This window comes from Giraffa tippelskirchi, chromosome 12, assembly GCF_054371585.1.
Source record: "Giraffa tippelskirchi isolate mGirTip1 chromosome 12, T2T-mGirTip1v1.2.pri, whole genome shotgun sequence".
NCBI lineage: Eukaryota > Metazoa > Chordata > Mammalia > Artiodactyla > Giraffidae > Giraffa > Giraffa tippelskirchi.
The window spans coordinates 99,620,675-99,638,467 of NC_137286.1; the positions used below are offsets into that span (position 1 = coordinate 99,620,675).

At 40.1% G+C, this 17,793-nt stretch overlaps 1 protein-coding gene across 1 annotated transcript; it reads left to right on the top strand.

Annotated features, from left to right (window-relative positions):
• The first annotated feature begins 1,068 nt into the window (after positions 1-1,068).
• ZAR1L (zygote arrest 1 like) lies at positions 1,069-17,494 on the top strand. Its single transcript, XM_081549235.1, has 4 exons — positions 1,069-2,191; positions 3,170-3,262; positions 4,993-5,067; positions 17,164-17,494. Exons 1-4 carry the CDS (start codon positions 1,469-1,471, stop codon positions 17,305-17,307), a joined length of 1,035 nt encoding a protein of 344 aa, XP_081405361.1. The 5' UTR covers positions 1,069-1,468; the 3' UTR covers positions 17,308-17,494.
• Positions 17,495-17,793: the final 299 nt, after the last annotated feature.

Genomic DNA, 17,793 nt, shown 5'->3' on the forward strand with positions numbered 1-17,793 from the left:
ACTTGGTACCTGAGGTGTCGTTTTAGATTGATCATAATCCTTGGCAGTAGACAACTTTCCAATACACGTAGATACAAAAGCTTATGATCATCTAGGTCTAAATAGCCTGTGATCTTTATCCAATAACAGCTACCTCTTAATGAAGATCTGTGAGTTATTCTTTATGCTTTATAAGTAATATCACATTTAACCTTATGATAACCTTATAAATTTTTTAGTATTGTCAGATGGGGAAACTCAATCATCCAATTGACTAAGTTATCTAGCAAACAAGGCCCAGGTGGACAGAAGAGCCTGGCGGGCTACTGTCTATGGGGTCGCAAAGAGTGGGACACTACTGAAACGATTTAGCACGCAGCTCGCAAGTTTCAGTTCAAGTCTTTTACTTATTAACTATCCTGTGATTAAGTCTGCATTTAACCTCTAAGTCAGAACAGTTTGCTTATTTTCCCCTTTGGGGAGAATTCTCACTATAGTGGACTAATGAGAACGGTTGGCATGTTATACAACCCTCTCAAATGTATTTTTTCACTAAATACACTGTCCCCCCAACCCCCCTAACTTTACTCCTTGCTGCTACAGAACCAGGTTTTTTACATTTATGCGTTCTGCCATAATACTGTCTTCTTTATGCTCGCTCTAATAGTGCTGCTAAGTCGCTTCAGTTGTGTCCGACTCTCTGTGACCCCATAGACGGCAGCCCACCAGGCTCCACCGTCCCTGGGATTCTCCAGGCAAGAATACTGGAGTGGGTTGCCATTTCTTCTCCAATGCATGAAAGTGAAAAGTGAAAGTGAAGTCGCTCAGTCGTGTCCGACTCTTCGCGACCCCATGGACTGCAGCCTACCAGGCTCCACCATCCATGGGATTTTCCAGGCAAGAGTAGTAATAGTGCAGCAGCTCAAATTTTGCTGCTTGTATTCAATCTTTTTTTATTTTTAAAACACAATCTCTGAAATTGTAAGTCACTATAGGAATAAATTGGAGCTTCCCCGGTAGCTCAAATGGAAAAGAATCTGCCTGCAATGCAGGAGACCTGGGTTCGATCCATGGGTTGGGAAGATCCCCTGGAGAAGGGCATGGCAAACCACTCCAGTATTCTTGCCTGGAGAATCCCATGGACAGAGGGGTCTAGTGGGTTGCAGTTCATAGGATCACCAAGAGTCGGATGACTGAAGCGACTAAGCATGCATAGGATAGGAATAAATTAGAGTTGCTAATTAAAGCATGTGTGTGAATAAGAAGTTAAATGAAAAACAGCTTTGAGAAAAAAAGATTCAAGAGCAGTGAATTGAAGAGAGACAGATCCCAATTAGGGATCAGGTGGCAATTAGACCTCTCTAGGTAGGGATATCGCCTTCCCTCCTCCAATTTGGGTAATAGGCAGCAGCACTCTTCAGAATCTGAAATAAATGGGAGAAGCTTTGGAAGAACGTGAACCAACGTGACCTGGAGGAAAAGGGGGCGGATGAAGGTGGAAGACAAAACAAGGACTGAAACAAACTGCCTCGGGATATTTTGCTGCGCCTGGGCGCCAGGTGGTCAGATGGAGCGCTTCTTCCGTGTTCCCTACAGCTTGTACCCGGGCTATGGGAACACGCTGCCTTTGGGCCAGTCTGGACTCTCTGAGCACAGACAACCGGACTGGAGGCAGACCAACGTTCCCCCCACTTTCCTGGCCAGGCCCGGGCTGCTGATGCCTTCCAATGCCTCCGACTACTGCGTGGACCCTTACAAGAGAGCGCAGCTCATGGCCGTTTTCTCCCATATGAACCCCGGCCTGAGCCTGTGGCTGCGCAAGGCCAACACCAAGGATGTGGGCGTGCAGGTGAGCCCCCGGGTGGGCAAGTCCGTGCAGTGCTCTCTGGGGCCTCGCACCCTGGACAGCCTCTCCCCCTGGGCCAGCGCAGGCCACGGGGCACCCGCGTCTGCCTGGGGCGTGTCTTCGCCGGTGCCCGGCCACTGGGGCCAGGTGCTACTGCGGAAGGCGCTCTCGGGTCCGCCGGAGGCTGGCCAGCCGCTTCCGCCACTACCACCACCATCATCACCACCAAGGTCGGAAGAGGATTCCCCTGAGGAACTCCAGCCGCGTGAGGAGCTGGCGGAGGAAGACTCCTTGAGTCCTCGGGAGAGGAAGAGCAGGCCGGCCCCGGTAGACTCCAGCCAGCCGCTCTGGAGGCCCAACTTCCAGGTGAGCTTTCTCTCCCCTCACCTGAGCCCTCTTTTTCCCCCCGCCATTTCTGATGCCATGATAGCAGAATCTTCTCTCGCTTCCTCCCTTTACTTGATAAAGGAGAGAGGAAGTTCTGAAAACATGTATTTTACATGTCCTGTATGGGATTTTAAAATTTATTTATTGATTGGACTGCTTTGGGTCTGACTGGTGGCACGTAGGAGCGTTCCTTGAAGCGCGCCTGCTTTTCTCTAGTTGGCTCCTGCTCCAGAGCCCCGGCTCAGTAGTTTCGAATGTGGGGTTCTTAGTTTCCCACTAGGGGTCCAACCCGCCTCCCCGTATTGGAAAGCAGATTCTTAACCACTGGACCACTAGGGAAGTCCATGTGTTTTTGCTTTGTTTCTTTAGCTTTTTGGTAAAATAAGGAGCCAACTTTAAGCCTGTGAAACCCCCAAAGTTTGGGAACCATAGCTGATGCAAATGAGGGAAAAGAGAGGTTTTGGGTTTGTGAAGTACATGATCAGATCTTCATTTTGTGCAGCTGGTGCTCATGGCCTTGGGGAAAACAGATTGGAAAAGCCTGAGAGAAGCTAGAAGAATCCCAGAGTAATCAGTCCTTGACAGCTGAGTTCATGTACTGACCTTGAGAATAGTTATGAGTGAGGTTAAGGAGGCTTCCTGTTTTTTACTTACACAAAACCACAAGGATAGCAGGATCTGGCTTTTTATCCTCTCCCCCCTTCACCCCTCAGAGCTTCTCTTGTGGCTCACTTGGTAAAGAATCCACCTGCAATGCGGGAGACTTGGGTTCAATCCCTGGGTTGGGAAGATCCCCTGGAGAAAGGAAAGGCTACCCACTCCAGTATTCTGGCCTGGAGAATTCCATGGACTGTATACAGCCCATGGGGTCACAAAGAGTCGGATACGACTGAGTGACTTCTCACTTTCACTTTTAACCCCTCAAGATAGTAAAGGACTTTTCCTCCTTATTTGCAGTTTTTAGAACCCAAATATGGCTATTTTCACTGTAAAGATTGTAAGACCAGATGGGAGAGTGCTTATGTGTGGTGCATTACTGGAACTAATAAGGTAAGTGAAAGTGAGTGGGATGTGGGAGAATAATGGTGCGGGCATGGATGTTAAATGGACGAAGACTGTGTGTCCTAATGGTACATGACTATAACGTAGCCTCAGTGCCAAGGACATAGTAGGTGCCAAGCAAAGGTTTGGACTGAACGAAATTGGGCTGTCCATGAGAGCTTGAGCTCCTGAACCACATCCTGGTGTTACATTTGGTTTGGTAGTTGGGTTGGACAAAATGTTGCCATATTTAGATGAACTCTTGACCTTGTACACATTGGGACTTGTTATAATTTTTTTTTTAAATTGGGGTATATTAATAATTGCCTTACAGTGTTGTTAGCTTCTGCTGTACAACCAAGTTAATCAGATATATGTATAGATATATCCTCTCCCTCCTGGACCTCCCTCCTATCTCACCCCCAATCCGGCCCATCTAGGTCGCTACAGAGCACTGAACTGAGTTCTTTGTGCTATACAACAGATTCCCTCTACCTATATAATCATTTTTTAGTTGGTGTATTGTAACAGATTTAGGCTTTAGCTCTAGAAAATGTCCATTGTCTGTCCACAAGGTGGGGCAGTGAGAGAAATAATTCATTGTGAAGGTTAACCTTGAGAGACTGACTCATTTAGGCTCCATGCCTTAATTTGAATTAGTTGTCAACATATTAAGTTTGGGAAAGATTTCACATTCTGCATTTTTAGATTTTCCTGAACAGTCAGACTTGGGTCTTTAAACACCCTCACTTCTGTGTGAGGAGCAGTAGACTGGGACTGAGTAACTTCTGTCTCCCTTCACTCCACACTTGCCCTTCATTTTGCAACAGCCTACATCTAGTCTCTCTGATTAACCTCTACAAGCATTGGAGTTTGAGGCCCCTATGCTGTTGCATTTTAGATAACTGCTTTTCTGACTTAAGGAGTATAAAAGAATTGAGCAAGGAGGTATGCTAAAATGTGAATGAAAAGTTTTTTTTCTCTTTTGCACTAGCCATTTACTAGATCCTGGAGGTGAAATAGATATTTTAACTAAACTTACTTTCATTTTCTTGCTAGAATAGAAACAGTGTATTTAATTCAAACACTCATGACTTTAGAATACAAAGAACAAGACATGTAACTCATCCTGAAGAAACTGATTCTGATAGGAATGATGCAGACAAGATGAGATTGGTGATCTATGCATTGGCACTGGTGGCACGAAAGTGGTACAAAAATAATACAGGAGGGGGACAATTAACTCTGTCAGAGAGAAGGCATCTTGTTGTCCAAGTATGATTTTAAAGGTTTATAAATTGAAGTGAGAATGCACAAAGCCTAGAAACATGTGGATTGTTGGGTAACTATAAGTAATTTGAATTTCAAATGGAGAAATACTGAAAAAATTAAAAACGGACAAATAGACCCGGACAAAAGGAGAAGGTCAAGCGTTCTGTCTGCACAATGAATAAAATTATAATAGCTGCTTCTTACTGAAGAATTTTACTGTGGTACTTTATGTACATTATTGGGTAGTTGTCAAAACTATAGAAAAAGGAAGTGGCATTGTCTCGATTTTACAGGTAAAGAAAATGAGATTCAAAAAATAAGAAAAAGTGACTGATAGCACCACAAGAGCTTAAGACCTCAGCATAGAGATTGGGCAAAAGCAAGCTACAGGGTGAAGGAATGGATTACTTAAGAAATGGGAGCCTAGGGTACACATAAACCTGTGTAAAAGACAAATTTCTCTTTAGGTTTATTTCAAACAACTCTGTTGCAAATGCCAAAAGAGTTTTAACCCTTATCGAGTGGAAGCAATCCAGTGCCAGGTAAGCAAACTGAGTATTTCCATTGTGTCCATAATGTTTTCATTTTTAAACATGAAGCTTCTGTGGCAAAATGTTAGGATTTGCTAGATGTGGATATTTGTGTAGGAGTGTTCGGTTTGCTGTATGTTTGAATTTTTGTAATATTTTAGAAAATAAAGCATAAATTCTAGTCTTTTGGGGGGGAAGGAGGAGATTTAAGTTGCCTTATGTGGTTTGTTTATGTGTGTGGTATGTGTGTGTTTTTTTTAAAATATAAATTTATTTATTTTAATTGGAGGCTAATTACAGTATTGTATTGGTTTTGCCGTACAGTAACATGAATCTGCCACAGGTGTACATGTGTTCCCCATCCTGAACACATCTTTTCATGTGTTTGTTAGCCATCTGTATGTCTTCCTTGGAGAAATGTCTGTTTAGTTCTTTGGCCCACTTTTTAATTGGGTCGTTTATTTTTCTGGAATTGAGCTGCAGGAGTTGCTTGTATATTTTTGAGATTCTTTGTCAGTTGCTTCATTTGCTATTATTTTCTCTGATTCTGAAGGCTTTTTTTTCACCTTGCTTATAGTTTCCTTTGTTGTGCAGAAGCTTTTAATTTTAATTAGGTCCCATTTGTTTATTTTTGCTTTTATTTCCAATATTCTGGGAGGTGGGTCATGGAGGATCCTGCTGTGATTTATGTTGGAGAGTGTTTTGCCTATGTTTTCCTCTAGGCATTTTATAGTTTCTGGTCTTACGTTTAGGTCTTTAATCCACTTTGAGTTTATTTTTGTGTATGGTGTTAGAAAGTGTCCTAGTTTCATTCTTTTACAAGTGGTTGACCAGTTTTCCCAGCACCACTTGTTAAAGAGATTATGTTTTCTCTATTGTATATTCTTGCTTCCTTTGTCGAAGATAAGGTGTCCATAGGTGCATGGGTTTATCTCTGGGCTTTCTATTTTGTTCCATTGATCTATATTTCTGTCTTTGTGCCAATACCATACTGTCTTGATGACTGTAGCTTTGTAGTAGAGCCTGAAGTCAGGCAGGCTGATTCCTCCAGTTCCGTTTTTCTTTCTCAAGATTGCTTTGGCTATTTGAGGTTTTTTGTATTTCCATACAAATTGTGAAATTATTTGTTCTAGTTCTGTGAAAAATACCGTTGGTAGCTTGATAAGGATTGCATTGAATCTATAGATTGCTTTGGGTAGTATACTCATTTTCACTATATTGATTCTTCCGATTCATGAACACAGTATATTTCTCCATCTATTTATGTCCTCTTTGATTTCTTTCACCAGTGTTTTATAGTTTTCTATATATAGGTCTTTTGTTTCTTTAGGGAGATACATTCCTAAGTCTTTTATTCTTTTTGTTGCAATGGTGAATGGAATTGTTTCCTTAATTTCTATTTCTGTTTTCTCATTGTTAGTGTATAGGAATGCAAGGAATTTCTGTGTGTTGATTTTATACCCTGCAACTTTACTATATTCATTGATTAGCTCTAATAATTTTCTGGTGGAGTCTTTAGGGTTTTCTATGTAGAGGATCATGTCATCTGCAAACAGTGAGAGTTTTACTTCTTCTTTTCCAATCTGGATTCCTTTTATTTCTTTTTCTGCTCTGATTGTTGTGGCCAAAACTTCCAAAACTATGTTGAATAGTAGTGATGAGAGTGGGCACCCTTGTCTTGTTCCTGACTTCAAGGGAAATGCTTTCAATTTTTCACCATTGAGGATAATGTTTGCTGTGGGTTTGTCATATATAGCTTTTATTATGTTGAGGTATGTTCCTTCTATTCCTGCTTTTTGGAGGGTTTTTATCATAAATGGATGTTGAATTTTGTCAAAGGCTTTCTCTGCATCTATTGAGATAATCATATGATTTTTATTTTTCAATTTGTTAATGTGTATTATGTTGATTGATTTTGCGGCTATTGAAGATAAAGCCCACTTGGTCATGATGTATGATCTTTTTTAATATGTTGTTGGATTCTGTTTTGTTAAGGATTTTTGCATCTATGTTCATCAGTGATACTGGCCTGTAGTTTTCTTTTTTTGTGGCATCTTTGTCAGGTTTTGGTATTAGGGTGATGGTGGCCTCAAGAAACAACTCATATAGAATGAGTTTGGAAGTTTACCTTCCTCTGCAATTTTCAGGAAGAGTTTGAGTAGGATAGGTGTTAGCTCTTTAAATTTTTGGTATAATTAGCTGAGAAGCCGTCTGGTCCTGGGCTTTTGTTCACTGGAAGATTTCTGATTACAGTTTTGATTTCCGTGCTTGTGATGGGTCTGTTAAGTTTTCTATTTCTTCTGTTTCAGTTTTGGAAAGTTGTACTTTTCTAAGAATTTGTCCATTTCTTCCAAGTTGTCCATTTTATTGGCGTATAGTTGCTGATAGTAGTCTCTTATGATCCTTTGTATTTCTCTGTTGTCCGTTGTGATCTCTCTATTTTCATTTCTAATTTTGTTGATTTGATTTTTCTTCCTTTGTTTCTTGATGAGTCTGGCTAATGGTTTGTCAATTTTATTTATCTTCTCAAAGAACCAGCTTTTGGCTTTGTTGATTTTTGCTATGGTCTCTTTTGTTTCTTTTGCATTTATTTCTGCCCTAATTTTTAAGGTTTCTTTCCTTCTACTAACCCTGGGGTTCTTCATTTCTTCCTTTTCTAGTTGCTTTAGGTATATAGTAAGGTTATTTATTTGACTTTTTTCTTGCTTCTTGAGGTAAGCTTGTATTGCTATGAACCTTCCCCTTAGCACTGCTTTTACAGTGTCCCATAGGTTTTGGGTTGTTGTGTTCTCATTTTCATTTGTTTCTATGCATATTGTGATTTCATTTTTGTTTTCTTCTGATTTGTTGGTTATTCAGCAGCATGTTGTTCAGCCTCCATATGTTGGAATTTTTGATAGTTTTTCTCCTGTAATTGACATCTAATCTTACTGCATTGTGGTCAGAAAAGATGCTTGGAATGATTTCAGTTTTTTTGAATTTACCAAGGCTAGATTTATAGCCCAGGATGTGATCTATCCTGGAGAAGGTTCCATATGCACTTGAGAAAAAGTTGAAATTCATTGTTTTGGGGTGAAATGTCCTGTAGATATCAATCAGGTCTAACTGGTCTATTGTATCATTTAAAGGTTGTGTTTCCTTGTTAATTTTCTGTTTAGTTGATCTATCCATAGGTGTGAGTGGGGTATTAAAGTCTCCCACTATTATTGTGTTATTGTTAATTTCCCTTTTCATACTTGTTAGCATTTGTCTTACATATTGCAGTGCTCCTATATTGGGTGCACATATATTTATAATTGTTATATCTTCTTGGATTGATCCTTTGACCATTATGTAGTTCCTTCTTTGTCTCTCTTCACAGTCTTTGTTTTAAAGTCTATTTTATCTGATATAAGTATTGCTACTCCTGCTTTCTTTTGGTCTCTATTTGCATGGAATATCTTTTTCCAACCCTTCACTTTCAGTCTGTATGTGTTCCTTGTTTCGAGGTGGGTCTCTTGTAGACAACATATATAGGGGTCTTGTTTTTGTATCCATTCAGCCAGTCTTTGTCTTTTGGTTGGGGCATTCAACCCATTTACATTTAAAGTAATTATTGATAAGTATGATCCTGTTGCCATTTACTTTATTGTTTTGGGTTCCAGTTTATACACTCTTTCTGTGTTTCCTGTCTAGAGAAGATCCTTTAGCATTTGTTGGAGAGCTGGTTTGGTGGTGCTGAATTCTCCCAGCTTTTGCTTGTCTGTAAAGCTTTTGATTTCTCCTTTGTATTTGAATGAGATCCTTGCTGGGTACAGTAATCTGGACTGTAGGTTTTTTTCTTTCATCACTTTAAGTATGTCCTGCCATTCCCTTCTGGCCTGAAGAGTTTCTATTGAAAGATAAGCTGTTATCCTTATGTGAACCCCCTTGTGTGTTATTGTTGTTTTTCCCTTGCTGCTTTTATTTATTTTTTGAAGCTGCCAGACATTTTTATTTAAGACTTTACATATCTGAATAATCAGTTAAAAAGCAAATATTCATTTTTAGAGTTGCACAAAAGGGAAATAATAGGGAAAGTAATGGCTGGCTTGCCAAATTCATATGATGTGGGGCCGATTTCCGTAAATTAAAAAAAAAATCTAAGTTTTAGAACGTGGGGCTCTAAAAATAGCACTTGTAATTAATACTGTTCTTCAGATTCATAGTTTAAGGAAGTCACTACATTTTATTTCTTGATGTTATAGATTTAACAACATATTGGCAGCAACATGTAACTTCTCATATGGATTAGACATCAAGAAACCAGCTTATGTATATAAACTTAAACACTGAAAATGAATACATTCAGCTATTATGGAACTTACAACAAATACAAACTTATTAACAACTTTCCAGGAGGCACAAAAGACAGTATTAATAAACAGTGGTCTTTTGCATCATTTTCAAAAATTCTTCCTTGTTTATTTCTCCATCCCCATCATGATCAGCCTCATCAAGCATTTCCTGAAGTTCATCATCTGTTAAATTTTCCCCTAGTTCCTTAGCAACCCTCTTGATATTGTTCAGTGATATACTTCCTGTATCATCATCATCAAATAATTTCAAAGCCTTCAATATTTCTTCTTTTTTATCCTTTTCACTCATTTTTACACTCATTATGGCAAAAAATTCTTCAAAACTAATGGTACCAATTCCTTCTTTGTCAGTTTCAGCTATCATCTTTTTAATTTCATCTTTCTTTGGCTCAAATCCTAAGGCCCGCATTGCAATCATGTCTCCAACTGGCGCCCCTGGCCGTGACATCCCAGCTTTAACCGCCAGCAGAGCTGCCCAACAGTCCCTGCTGCTTTTAATATTTGTTCTTTGTGTTTGATCTTTGTTAATTTGATTAATATGTGTCTTGGGGTGTTTCGCCTTGGGTTTATCCTGTTTGGGACTCTCTGCATTTCTTGGACTTGGGTGATTATTTCCTTGCCCATTTTAGGGAAGTTTTCAACTATTATCTCCTCAAGTATTTTCTCATGGTCTTTCTTTTTGTCTTCTTCTTCTGGGACTCCTATGATTCGAATGTTGGGGCGTTTAACATTGTCCCAGAGGTCTCTGAGGTTGTCCTCATTTCTTTTAATTCTTTTTTCTTTTTTCTTCTCTGTTTCATTTCTACCATTCTATCTTCTACCTCACTTATCCTATCTTCTGCCTCCATTATTCTACTGTCGGTTCCCTCCAGAGTGTTTTTGATCTCATTTATTGCATTATTCATTATGTATTGACTTTTTTATTTCTTCTAGGTCCTTGTTAAACATTTCTTGTATCTTCTCGATCCTTGTCTCCAGGCTATTTATCTGTAACTCCATTTTGTTTTCAAGATTTTGGATCATTTTCACTATCATTATTCGGAATTCTTTATCAGGTAGATTCCCTATCTCTTCCTCTTTGGTTTGGTTTGGTGGACATTTATCCTGTTCCTTTACATGCTGGGTATTTCTCTACCTTTTCATCTTGTATATATTGCTGTGTTTGGGGTTGCCTTTCCGTATTCTGGCAGTTTGTGGTTCCTCTTTATTGTGGAGGTTCCTCGCTGTGGGTAGGGTTGGATGGGTGGCTTGTCAAGGTTTCCTAGTTAGGGAAGCTTGTGTCGGTGTTCTGGTGGGTAGAGCTTGAGTTCTTCTCTCTGGAGTGCAATGAAATGTCCAGTAATGAGTTTTGAGAAGTCAGTGGGTTTGGTGTCACTTTGGGCAGCCTGTATATTGAATCTCAGGGCTATGTTCCTGTGTTGCTGGAGAATTTGTGTGATATATCTTTTTCTGGAACTTGTTGGCCCTTGGGTGGTGCTTGGTTTCAGTGTAGGTATGGAGGCATTTGATGAGCTCCTATCAATTAATGTTCCCTGGAGTCAGGAGTTCTCTCGTGTTCTCAGGATTTGGACTTAAGCCTCCTGCCTCTGGTTTTCAGTCTTATTGTTACAGTAGCCTCAAGACTTCTCCATCTATACAGCACCGATGATAAAACATCTAGGTTAACGATGAAAAGTTTCTCCACAGTGAGGGACACCTGGAGAGGTACACAGTTACATGGAGGAGAGAAGAGGGAGGAGGGAGATAGAGGTGACCAGGAGGAGAAGAGGGGGACTCAAAAGGGGAGAGAGCAAGCTAGCCAGAAATCACTTCCCTATGTGCTCAGATGTTCATGGAGTTACACAGAGAAGAGAAGAGGGAGGAAGGAAGAAAAAAGGGGGAATCAAAAGGAGAGAGACTGATCTAGCCAGTAATCAGTTCCCTAAGTGTTCTCCACAGCCCTGAACACACAAAGAGATTCACACAGTTGGGTAGAGAAGAGAAGGGGGAGGCAGGAGATAGAGGCGACCTGGTGGAGAAAAAGGAGAGTCCAAAGGGGGAGAGACAATCCAGCCAGTAATCTCCCTCCCAAGTAAAACTGGGTACTGAAGATTGGGTTCTTAGTGATACAAAATTGATAAGAAATACCAAAAAGCAGAGATTAAAAATCTAGAGTAGAGGTTAGATTCTCAAAAATATAATATTAAAGAAAAAAACAAAGTCACAAAAATTATAAAATATATATATATGAAATTTGCCTTAAAAGTAGGGTCTTTTTTTTTTGCAAAGTAATAGTAGGTTATAAAAATGAAAATTAAAGGCGTAATAGAAGACTTAAAAATTTTAAAAAAAATTTTAAAAAATGATAATCGTAAAAATATATCTAGGAATTTCTCTGGTGGTGTTGTGGACAGTGGGGTCAGTTCATTTTCAGATAGTTCCTTGATCCGGCTTATACTTCTCAAGATCTATAGGCCCCTTCCTATGTAGTTGGTGCTAACTACAGGGTTTTAGTCTATTGCACCTGTCACTTCTAAAGTGATTCCCTCTGTTTATTTTAGCTTCTTCAGTTTGCTGGCCGCTTCATTGTCTAATTTCCGCCCTGACACAAGGGGGCGGTGGTGGTCACTTTTTTAGGCTTACTTGTTCAGTCGTGCTGTGGGGAGGGAGAAACACTGCAAACAAATATCACTGGCATGTGTGGGGTGTGCTTGCAGTGTCTCGGCCACACTGGGTTTGCCCCCGCTCACAGCGTGTGTGCTTTCATGGTCTACACTGCTTAGGCTATAGGTTGCTCTGCCAGAAACTGTCTGAGGCGGGCCCTGGGTTGCATGCACTTCCCAGGTTCTAAACTGCTCAGGTTCAGGTTCTCGGGTACTCCACAAAGGCGCAGACTTGGTTGGGCCTGCGTTTTGTGCCCTTCCCAGGTCCAAGCAGCTCAGGTGACCAGGTGCTTGGCGAGCACAGTTGCCCCCAGTTGGGGGCTGCGACTTATCACCTCCCCTGCCCCAGCCGCTCAGTTTTCTGGGTGTACAACCAGCGTGCCTTCTCAGGTGTGCTGCATGTCTCTTCTGGGGAACTGATCTCTGGCTGCGACCCTCCCAGCGGTTGTCGACCGTCCAGAATCCCAAGAAGTCTTGGATAGCAATGAAGCCTGCTTGCGGTTTGGTAGATGATACCTCTCTGGGGCTGCGATTGCCCCCTTCTGGCTCTAGCTGCCCTCGCCTGCCTGTCTTTGGTGGAGGATGGGATGGCCCACAGCCAGCTAGGTCTGCTCAGTCCTTTGTTCTGTGAGTGGACCTGGCAGTGTTTTAGGTTAGTGCTTTTCACAGGATAGCTATCCTACAGTCTGGGTTACTATCTCTAGTTAGTTCCCTCAGATTGCCCTTGGGGCATTCATGCCTGCTCCTTACCCTGAGCAATGCAGCCCAGGCCTCTCTGTCCAGTCCCCGCTTGCTAGTGGCGGATGTGAGTGTCTGTGCTGCTTCTCTGCTGGGAGTTGCTGTTAAGGCAAGTAATCTGTGGATTTTAATTATTTATTTATTTTTCCTCCCGGTTATGTCGCCCTCTGAGGTTCCAAAGCTCGCCACAGACTCGCAGGTGAGAGTGTTTCCTGGTGTTTGGAAACTTCTTTCTTTTTTAAGACACCCTTCCCCTGATGGATCTCCGTCCCTACCTCTTTTATCTCTCTTTTTATCTTTTATATTTTTCCTACCTCCTTTCAAAGACAATGGGCTGCCTTTCTGGGTTCCTGATGTCCTCTGCCAGCATTCAGAAGTTGTTTTGTGGAATTTGCTCAGCGTTCAAATGTTCTTTCGATGAATTTGTGGGGGAGAAAGTGGTCTCCCCGCCCTATTCCTCCACCATCTTAGGACTGCCCCCAGTATGTGTGTTTTTCCTAAAACACCTTGTGACTAGTTCGCATGTAACTTAATAGGTAACCTTTACTAAGCTCTTGGTAGTGGTGGTCATATCTGACTCTTTGCAACCCTGTGGACTGTAGCCCACCAGGCTCCTCTGTCCATGGGATTTCCCAGGCAAGAATACTGGAGTGGGTTGCCATTTTCTCCTCCATATTAAGCTATGTGCCAAACTTGGAGTCAAGTGCTTTTCATTATCTCCTGTAACCTAACCTTTGAAGTAGGTGTTATTCCCATGATACAGAACAAAAAGCTAAAGTTCAGTAAGAAAATAAGTTGCCCAAAGTTAGATACTAGGTATTAGAGCTGTAATCAGATTCCGTGATGTCTCTAAAGTCTAGGGTGTCACAGAATTCGATGAGCTCTTAAACAGCTTTTAGGAGATGGCTCTTGAAGCTTTTCAGAAAAGTGTGACATCGTTGATTTTCATAATCAAGAATTTTTACCTAAATCTTTTACTTAAAAATATTTTTATACTACTTAGAAGTAATTTAAAAAAATTGGTCTAATATTTTTAAACTATTATCTTTAGTTTTTCTAGTCTGACATTTGCAGTCAGTTTACTATAATTACTTTGGATTTAAATATATCTAGTTACTATTATACTCCTTTTACTTATTGTGTTCACTTGAGTTGATTTTTTTTGTAAATCACTCGCCCTTATCTTGGCAGTTATTTATTCTTCAGTGTTCTTCAAGGTTCATCTTATAGCATGCTTAAACAATTAACGTAGATGTTGATACGTCAGTCTTACCTCTCCTTGGCAATGCAGTGACCTTAGAACACGATAATCCCTTTTCACTTCATCCTAACTTCTTTGCTGTTATTGTTGTATATTATTTTTAAACTTCAAAAAACATTATTTTTGTAGTCTAATTAGTTTTAACTGCATATTTACTCTTTCTGCTGCTTTTAGATCCTTTATGTATCTGGGACCACTTTCTTTTTACCTGAATCAGTTCAGTTCAGTCGCTCAGTTGTGTCCGACTCGTTGCGACCCCATGAATTGCAGCACACCAGGCCTCTCTGTCCATCACCAACTCATTACCTGAATACCTCATTTTAATATTTCCTGTAATGCACGTCTGAAGGTGACACATTTTGTTTTGTCTGGATAGCTTTTTTAAAGGTTATTTTTGTTGAGTGTAAAGTTTTTAGGTTGGTAGTAGTTTCTTTCTGCCCCTTAAGGATCTGACCTTCATTGTTTCTGTCAAGTGGCTGTTAGTCTCATTGCAGCTCCTTTGAAGTAATATCTCATTTTTTTTCACCCTAAGTCTGTTTGCTTTTAAGATATTTCTCTCTGCTTTAATTTTTAAAAGTTTTATAATTCTATGCCTAATTGTGGTTTCTTTGTATTTACCTGCTTACAATTTCACAAGTCTGTAACTTGGAGACTTCTATCATGTTTGAAAAATTATCAGTCATTATCATTTAAAATATTACTTCCACCTTCATTCTCTTTTCTTCTAATTAGTTACATTAGAACTGTCACCATACGCCTTAAATCTTTTACGCTCGTCTCTGTGTTTCCTATGCTTTTGTCTCTCCTTGCCACAGTTTGAATATCATCTACTAAGCCATCTTTCATTTCTCTCGTTTTTCCTTCTGCTTTTTCCAATACAACTACCTATTTAGTTATAGATTCCTTATACTGCATTTTTCAGTACTAGAATTTTTATGTCTTTATAACTGTCCATTTCTCTGCTGGAAATACCAGCCTAATTTCTTTGAGCATATTAAGCATCATTTTCTTAAGATCTGTACCAGAAAACCCCATTAGCTTAATCTGTGGTTCTGTTGCTATCCTCTTCACATTCCTTGGTTTTCAAGGAATTGTTGTTCTGTCTCCTTAGATACTTGGTTACTTTTGAGTGCTATATATTGTATATGAAAAATTATAGTGATAATTTGAGGCCAGAATAGTATCTTTTCATAGAAGACTTGTTTGCTTATGTTAGGCAGATGAAGATACTAGCAATTTCTGATTACTATTTGCCAGTTATAATTGAACTGTTTTGAAGTTAGGCTTCAGCATCTATGAAGGCTGATGAATTTTTGTTTCATTCTTACTCTAGGGTATAGCCTTTTAGGGTCCCAGCACAAAACCTGAATTGTTAACTAGTGCTCTCCAATTTTGACATATTTAAGATTCCTCAGCCTCATCAGCTTGTGAAGCTCATTTTCAGCTTCCTGTTGTCTTAAAAATTTACCTGTTACCAAATTGCCTTTGAAGAGAAAATAGTCCCAAATGTCAGGCTCATCTCTCTTTCTGAGTTTCCTTCTCTGGGATACTTTGGTAATTCTCCAGTGCCTCCAAGTAGTTCTTGTTTTTAATTAGTATTTTTGCTCAGCTTGTCTAGTTGTCCTAAGCAGACTTAGTCAGAACTACCTAACCTACCATTACCAAAACTGGAAACCTACCTTTATTTATTTATTTATTTATTTATTTTTTTATAAATTTATTTATTTTAGTTGGGAGCTAATTACTTTACAATATTGTAATAGTTTTTGCCATACATTGACATGAATCAGCCATGGGTTTACATGTGTTCCCCTTCCTGGACCCCCCACCCACCTCCCTCCCCATCACATCCCTCTGGGTCATCCCATTGCCCCGGCCCTGAGCCTTTGTCTCATGCATCGAACATGGAATGGTGTTCTGTTTCACATATGATAATATACATGTTTCAATGCTATTCTCCCAGAACGTCCCACCCTCACCTTCTTTAGAGTAAATCCTGATTTTATAAATTACAATTTTTTTCATTGAGCTTTTTATTCCTTATAAAGGTGATGTGAGTACTAAATGGTCTTATATAAAGTGCTTAGAGCATTACATAGAGTAGATGCTATGTGAGTATATTACTGTTAGAATTTTCTTAAGGATGTATACTCATGAGCCGGAGGGTGGAAGATGTAAGTGTAATATATCCAACATTTGATAAACCACATGAGACTCATTTGAAAAATAAAAATGCCTGTTTTCACAATATAAAAGGTAAAGCTGACTTATTCTTTTTGGCTATGGACATACGGAGAAAATAATGCAGTGATCATAAATTTTCAAAGATTAATAGGATTGGGAAGGTGGACCAGGGCAGTATACAAGTCTCCCTGGGGTGTGACTTTTTTTTTTTTTTAAATGTCAGAAGGTAGAATGGGATAATGGTTAAAACACTTCAAATTCCAGCAAAGATTAGCCATGTCTGAAAGGAAAACATTTAGCTTCCTCTAGAACAGGGGTCCCTAACCTTCAGAACCTCATGCCTGATAATATGAGGTGGAGCCAATGTAATAATAATAGAAATAAAGTGTACAATAAATGTAATGCACTTGAATCATCTCCAACCCACTCCCCCATCTCCAGTCCATGAAAAAATTGTCTAAGAAACTGGTCGCTGGTACCGAAAAGGTTGGGCTGCTGCCTAGAACATCCCTCCCTCCAGTCTTAACCAAAAATACTCCAGATATTCTGAAATGTCTGCTAGTAGGTAAAATACTATCAGTTGAGAATCACTGCAGTTCAGGTACTCACATCACTTAATACTCACTACTCCTCACTCCCACATGGCTACAAATGTGAAAACCTACATAATGAAAAGACTCTACACAACTTTAACTTTTATAACTTCTCTCTTATATCTCCTGGATTGGCTCAGCAATCTTCTCTTAAAGGTCATCTTTGGCCGTTCATCTGGAAAACAAATGCATGACACTTTATGGGCAGTGAGTGGTTTTGTAAAACTTAGTCTTGGACTTCTCATGGGATTCAAAGGATAAAGATAGTAGGCATGGGTAGTAGGGAGAAATATTTTCATTTGAAGAACTAAATTTGATCACTTAGTGCCCAAACTGTTGCTTCTTTTCTAAAGACCTGTTCAAAGTCTCGTTGCTCCTGCCCTCAAAAGAAAAGACACATCAATCTAAGGAGGCCCCATCGGCAGGAACTGTGTGGCCGCTGCAAAGACAAGAGATTCTCCTGTGGCAGTATTTACAGCTTTAAACACATCATGTGACAGGCAGTGTGCTTTGTTCAGGACACCTGAACTCTTCTTGTAATTTACTGTATAGTTCCTCTCTTTCAACTTGACCCTGACCTGGTATTGGAAGATGGATTATGCTTTTGTACTTTCTGTAGTTTGTGTGACAATTGTCAATGTGAATAGAATGAAATAAATGCATGTAAAATAGACTGTGAAGGCACATTAATTGGTGAAAGTTACTCAGTCATGTCTGACTTTTTTGCGACCCCACGAACTATACAGTCCATGGAATTCTCCAGGCCAGAATACTGGAGTGGGTAGCCTTTCCCTTCTGCAGGGGATCTTCCCAACCTAGGGATCAAAACCAGGTCTCCCGCATTGTGGGCAGATTCTTTACCAGCTGAGCTACAAGGGAAGCCCAGCAATACTGAAGTGAGTAGCCTATCCCTTCTCCAGAGGATATTCCTAACCTGGAATCAAACTGGGGTCTGCTGCATTGCAGGTGGATTCTTTACCAAC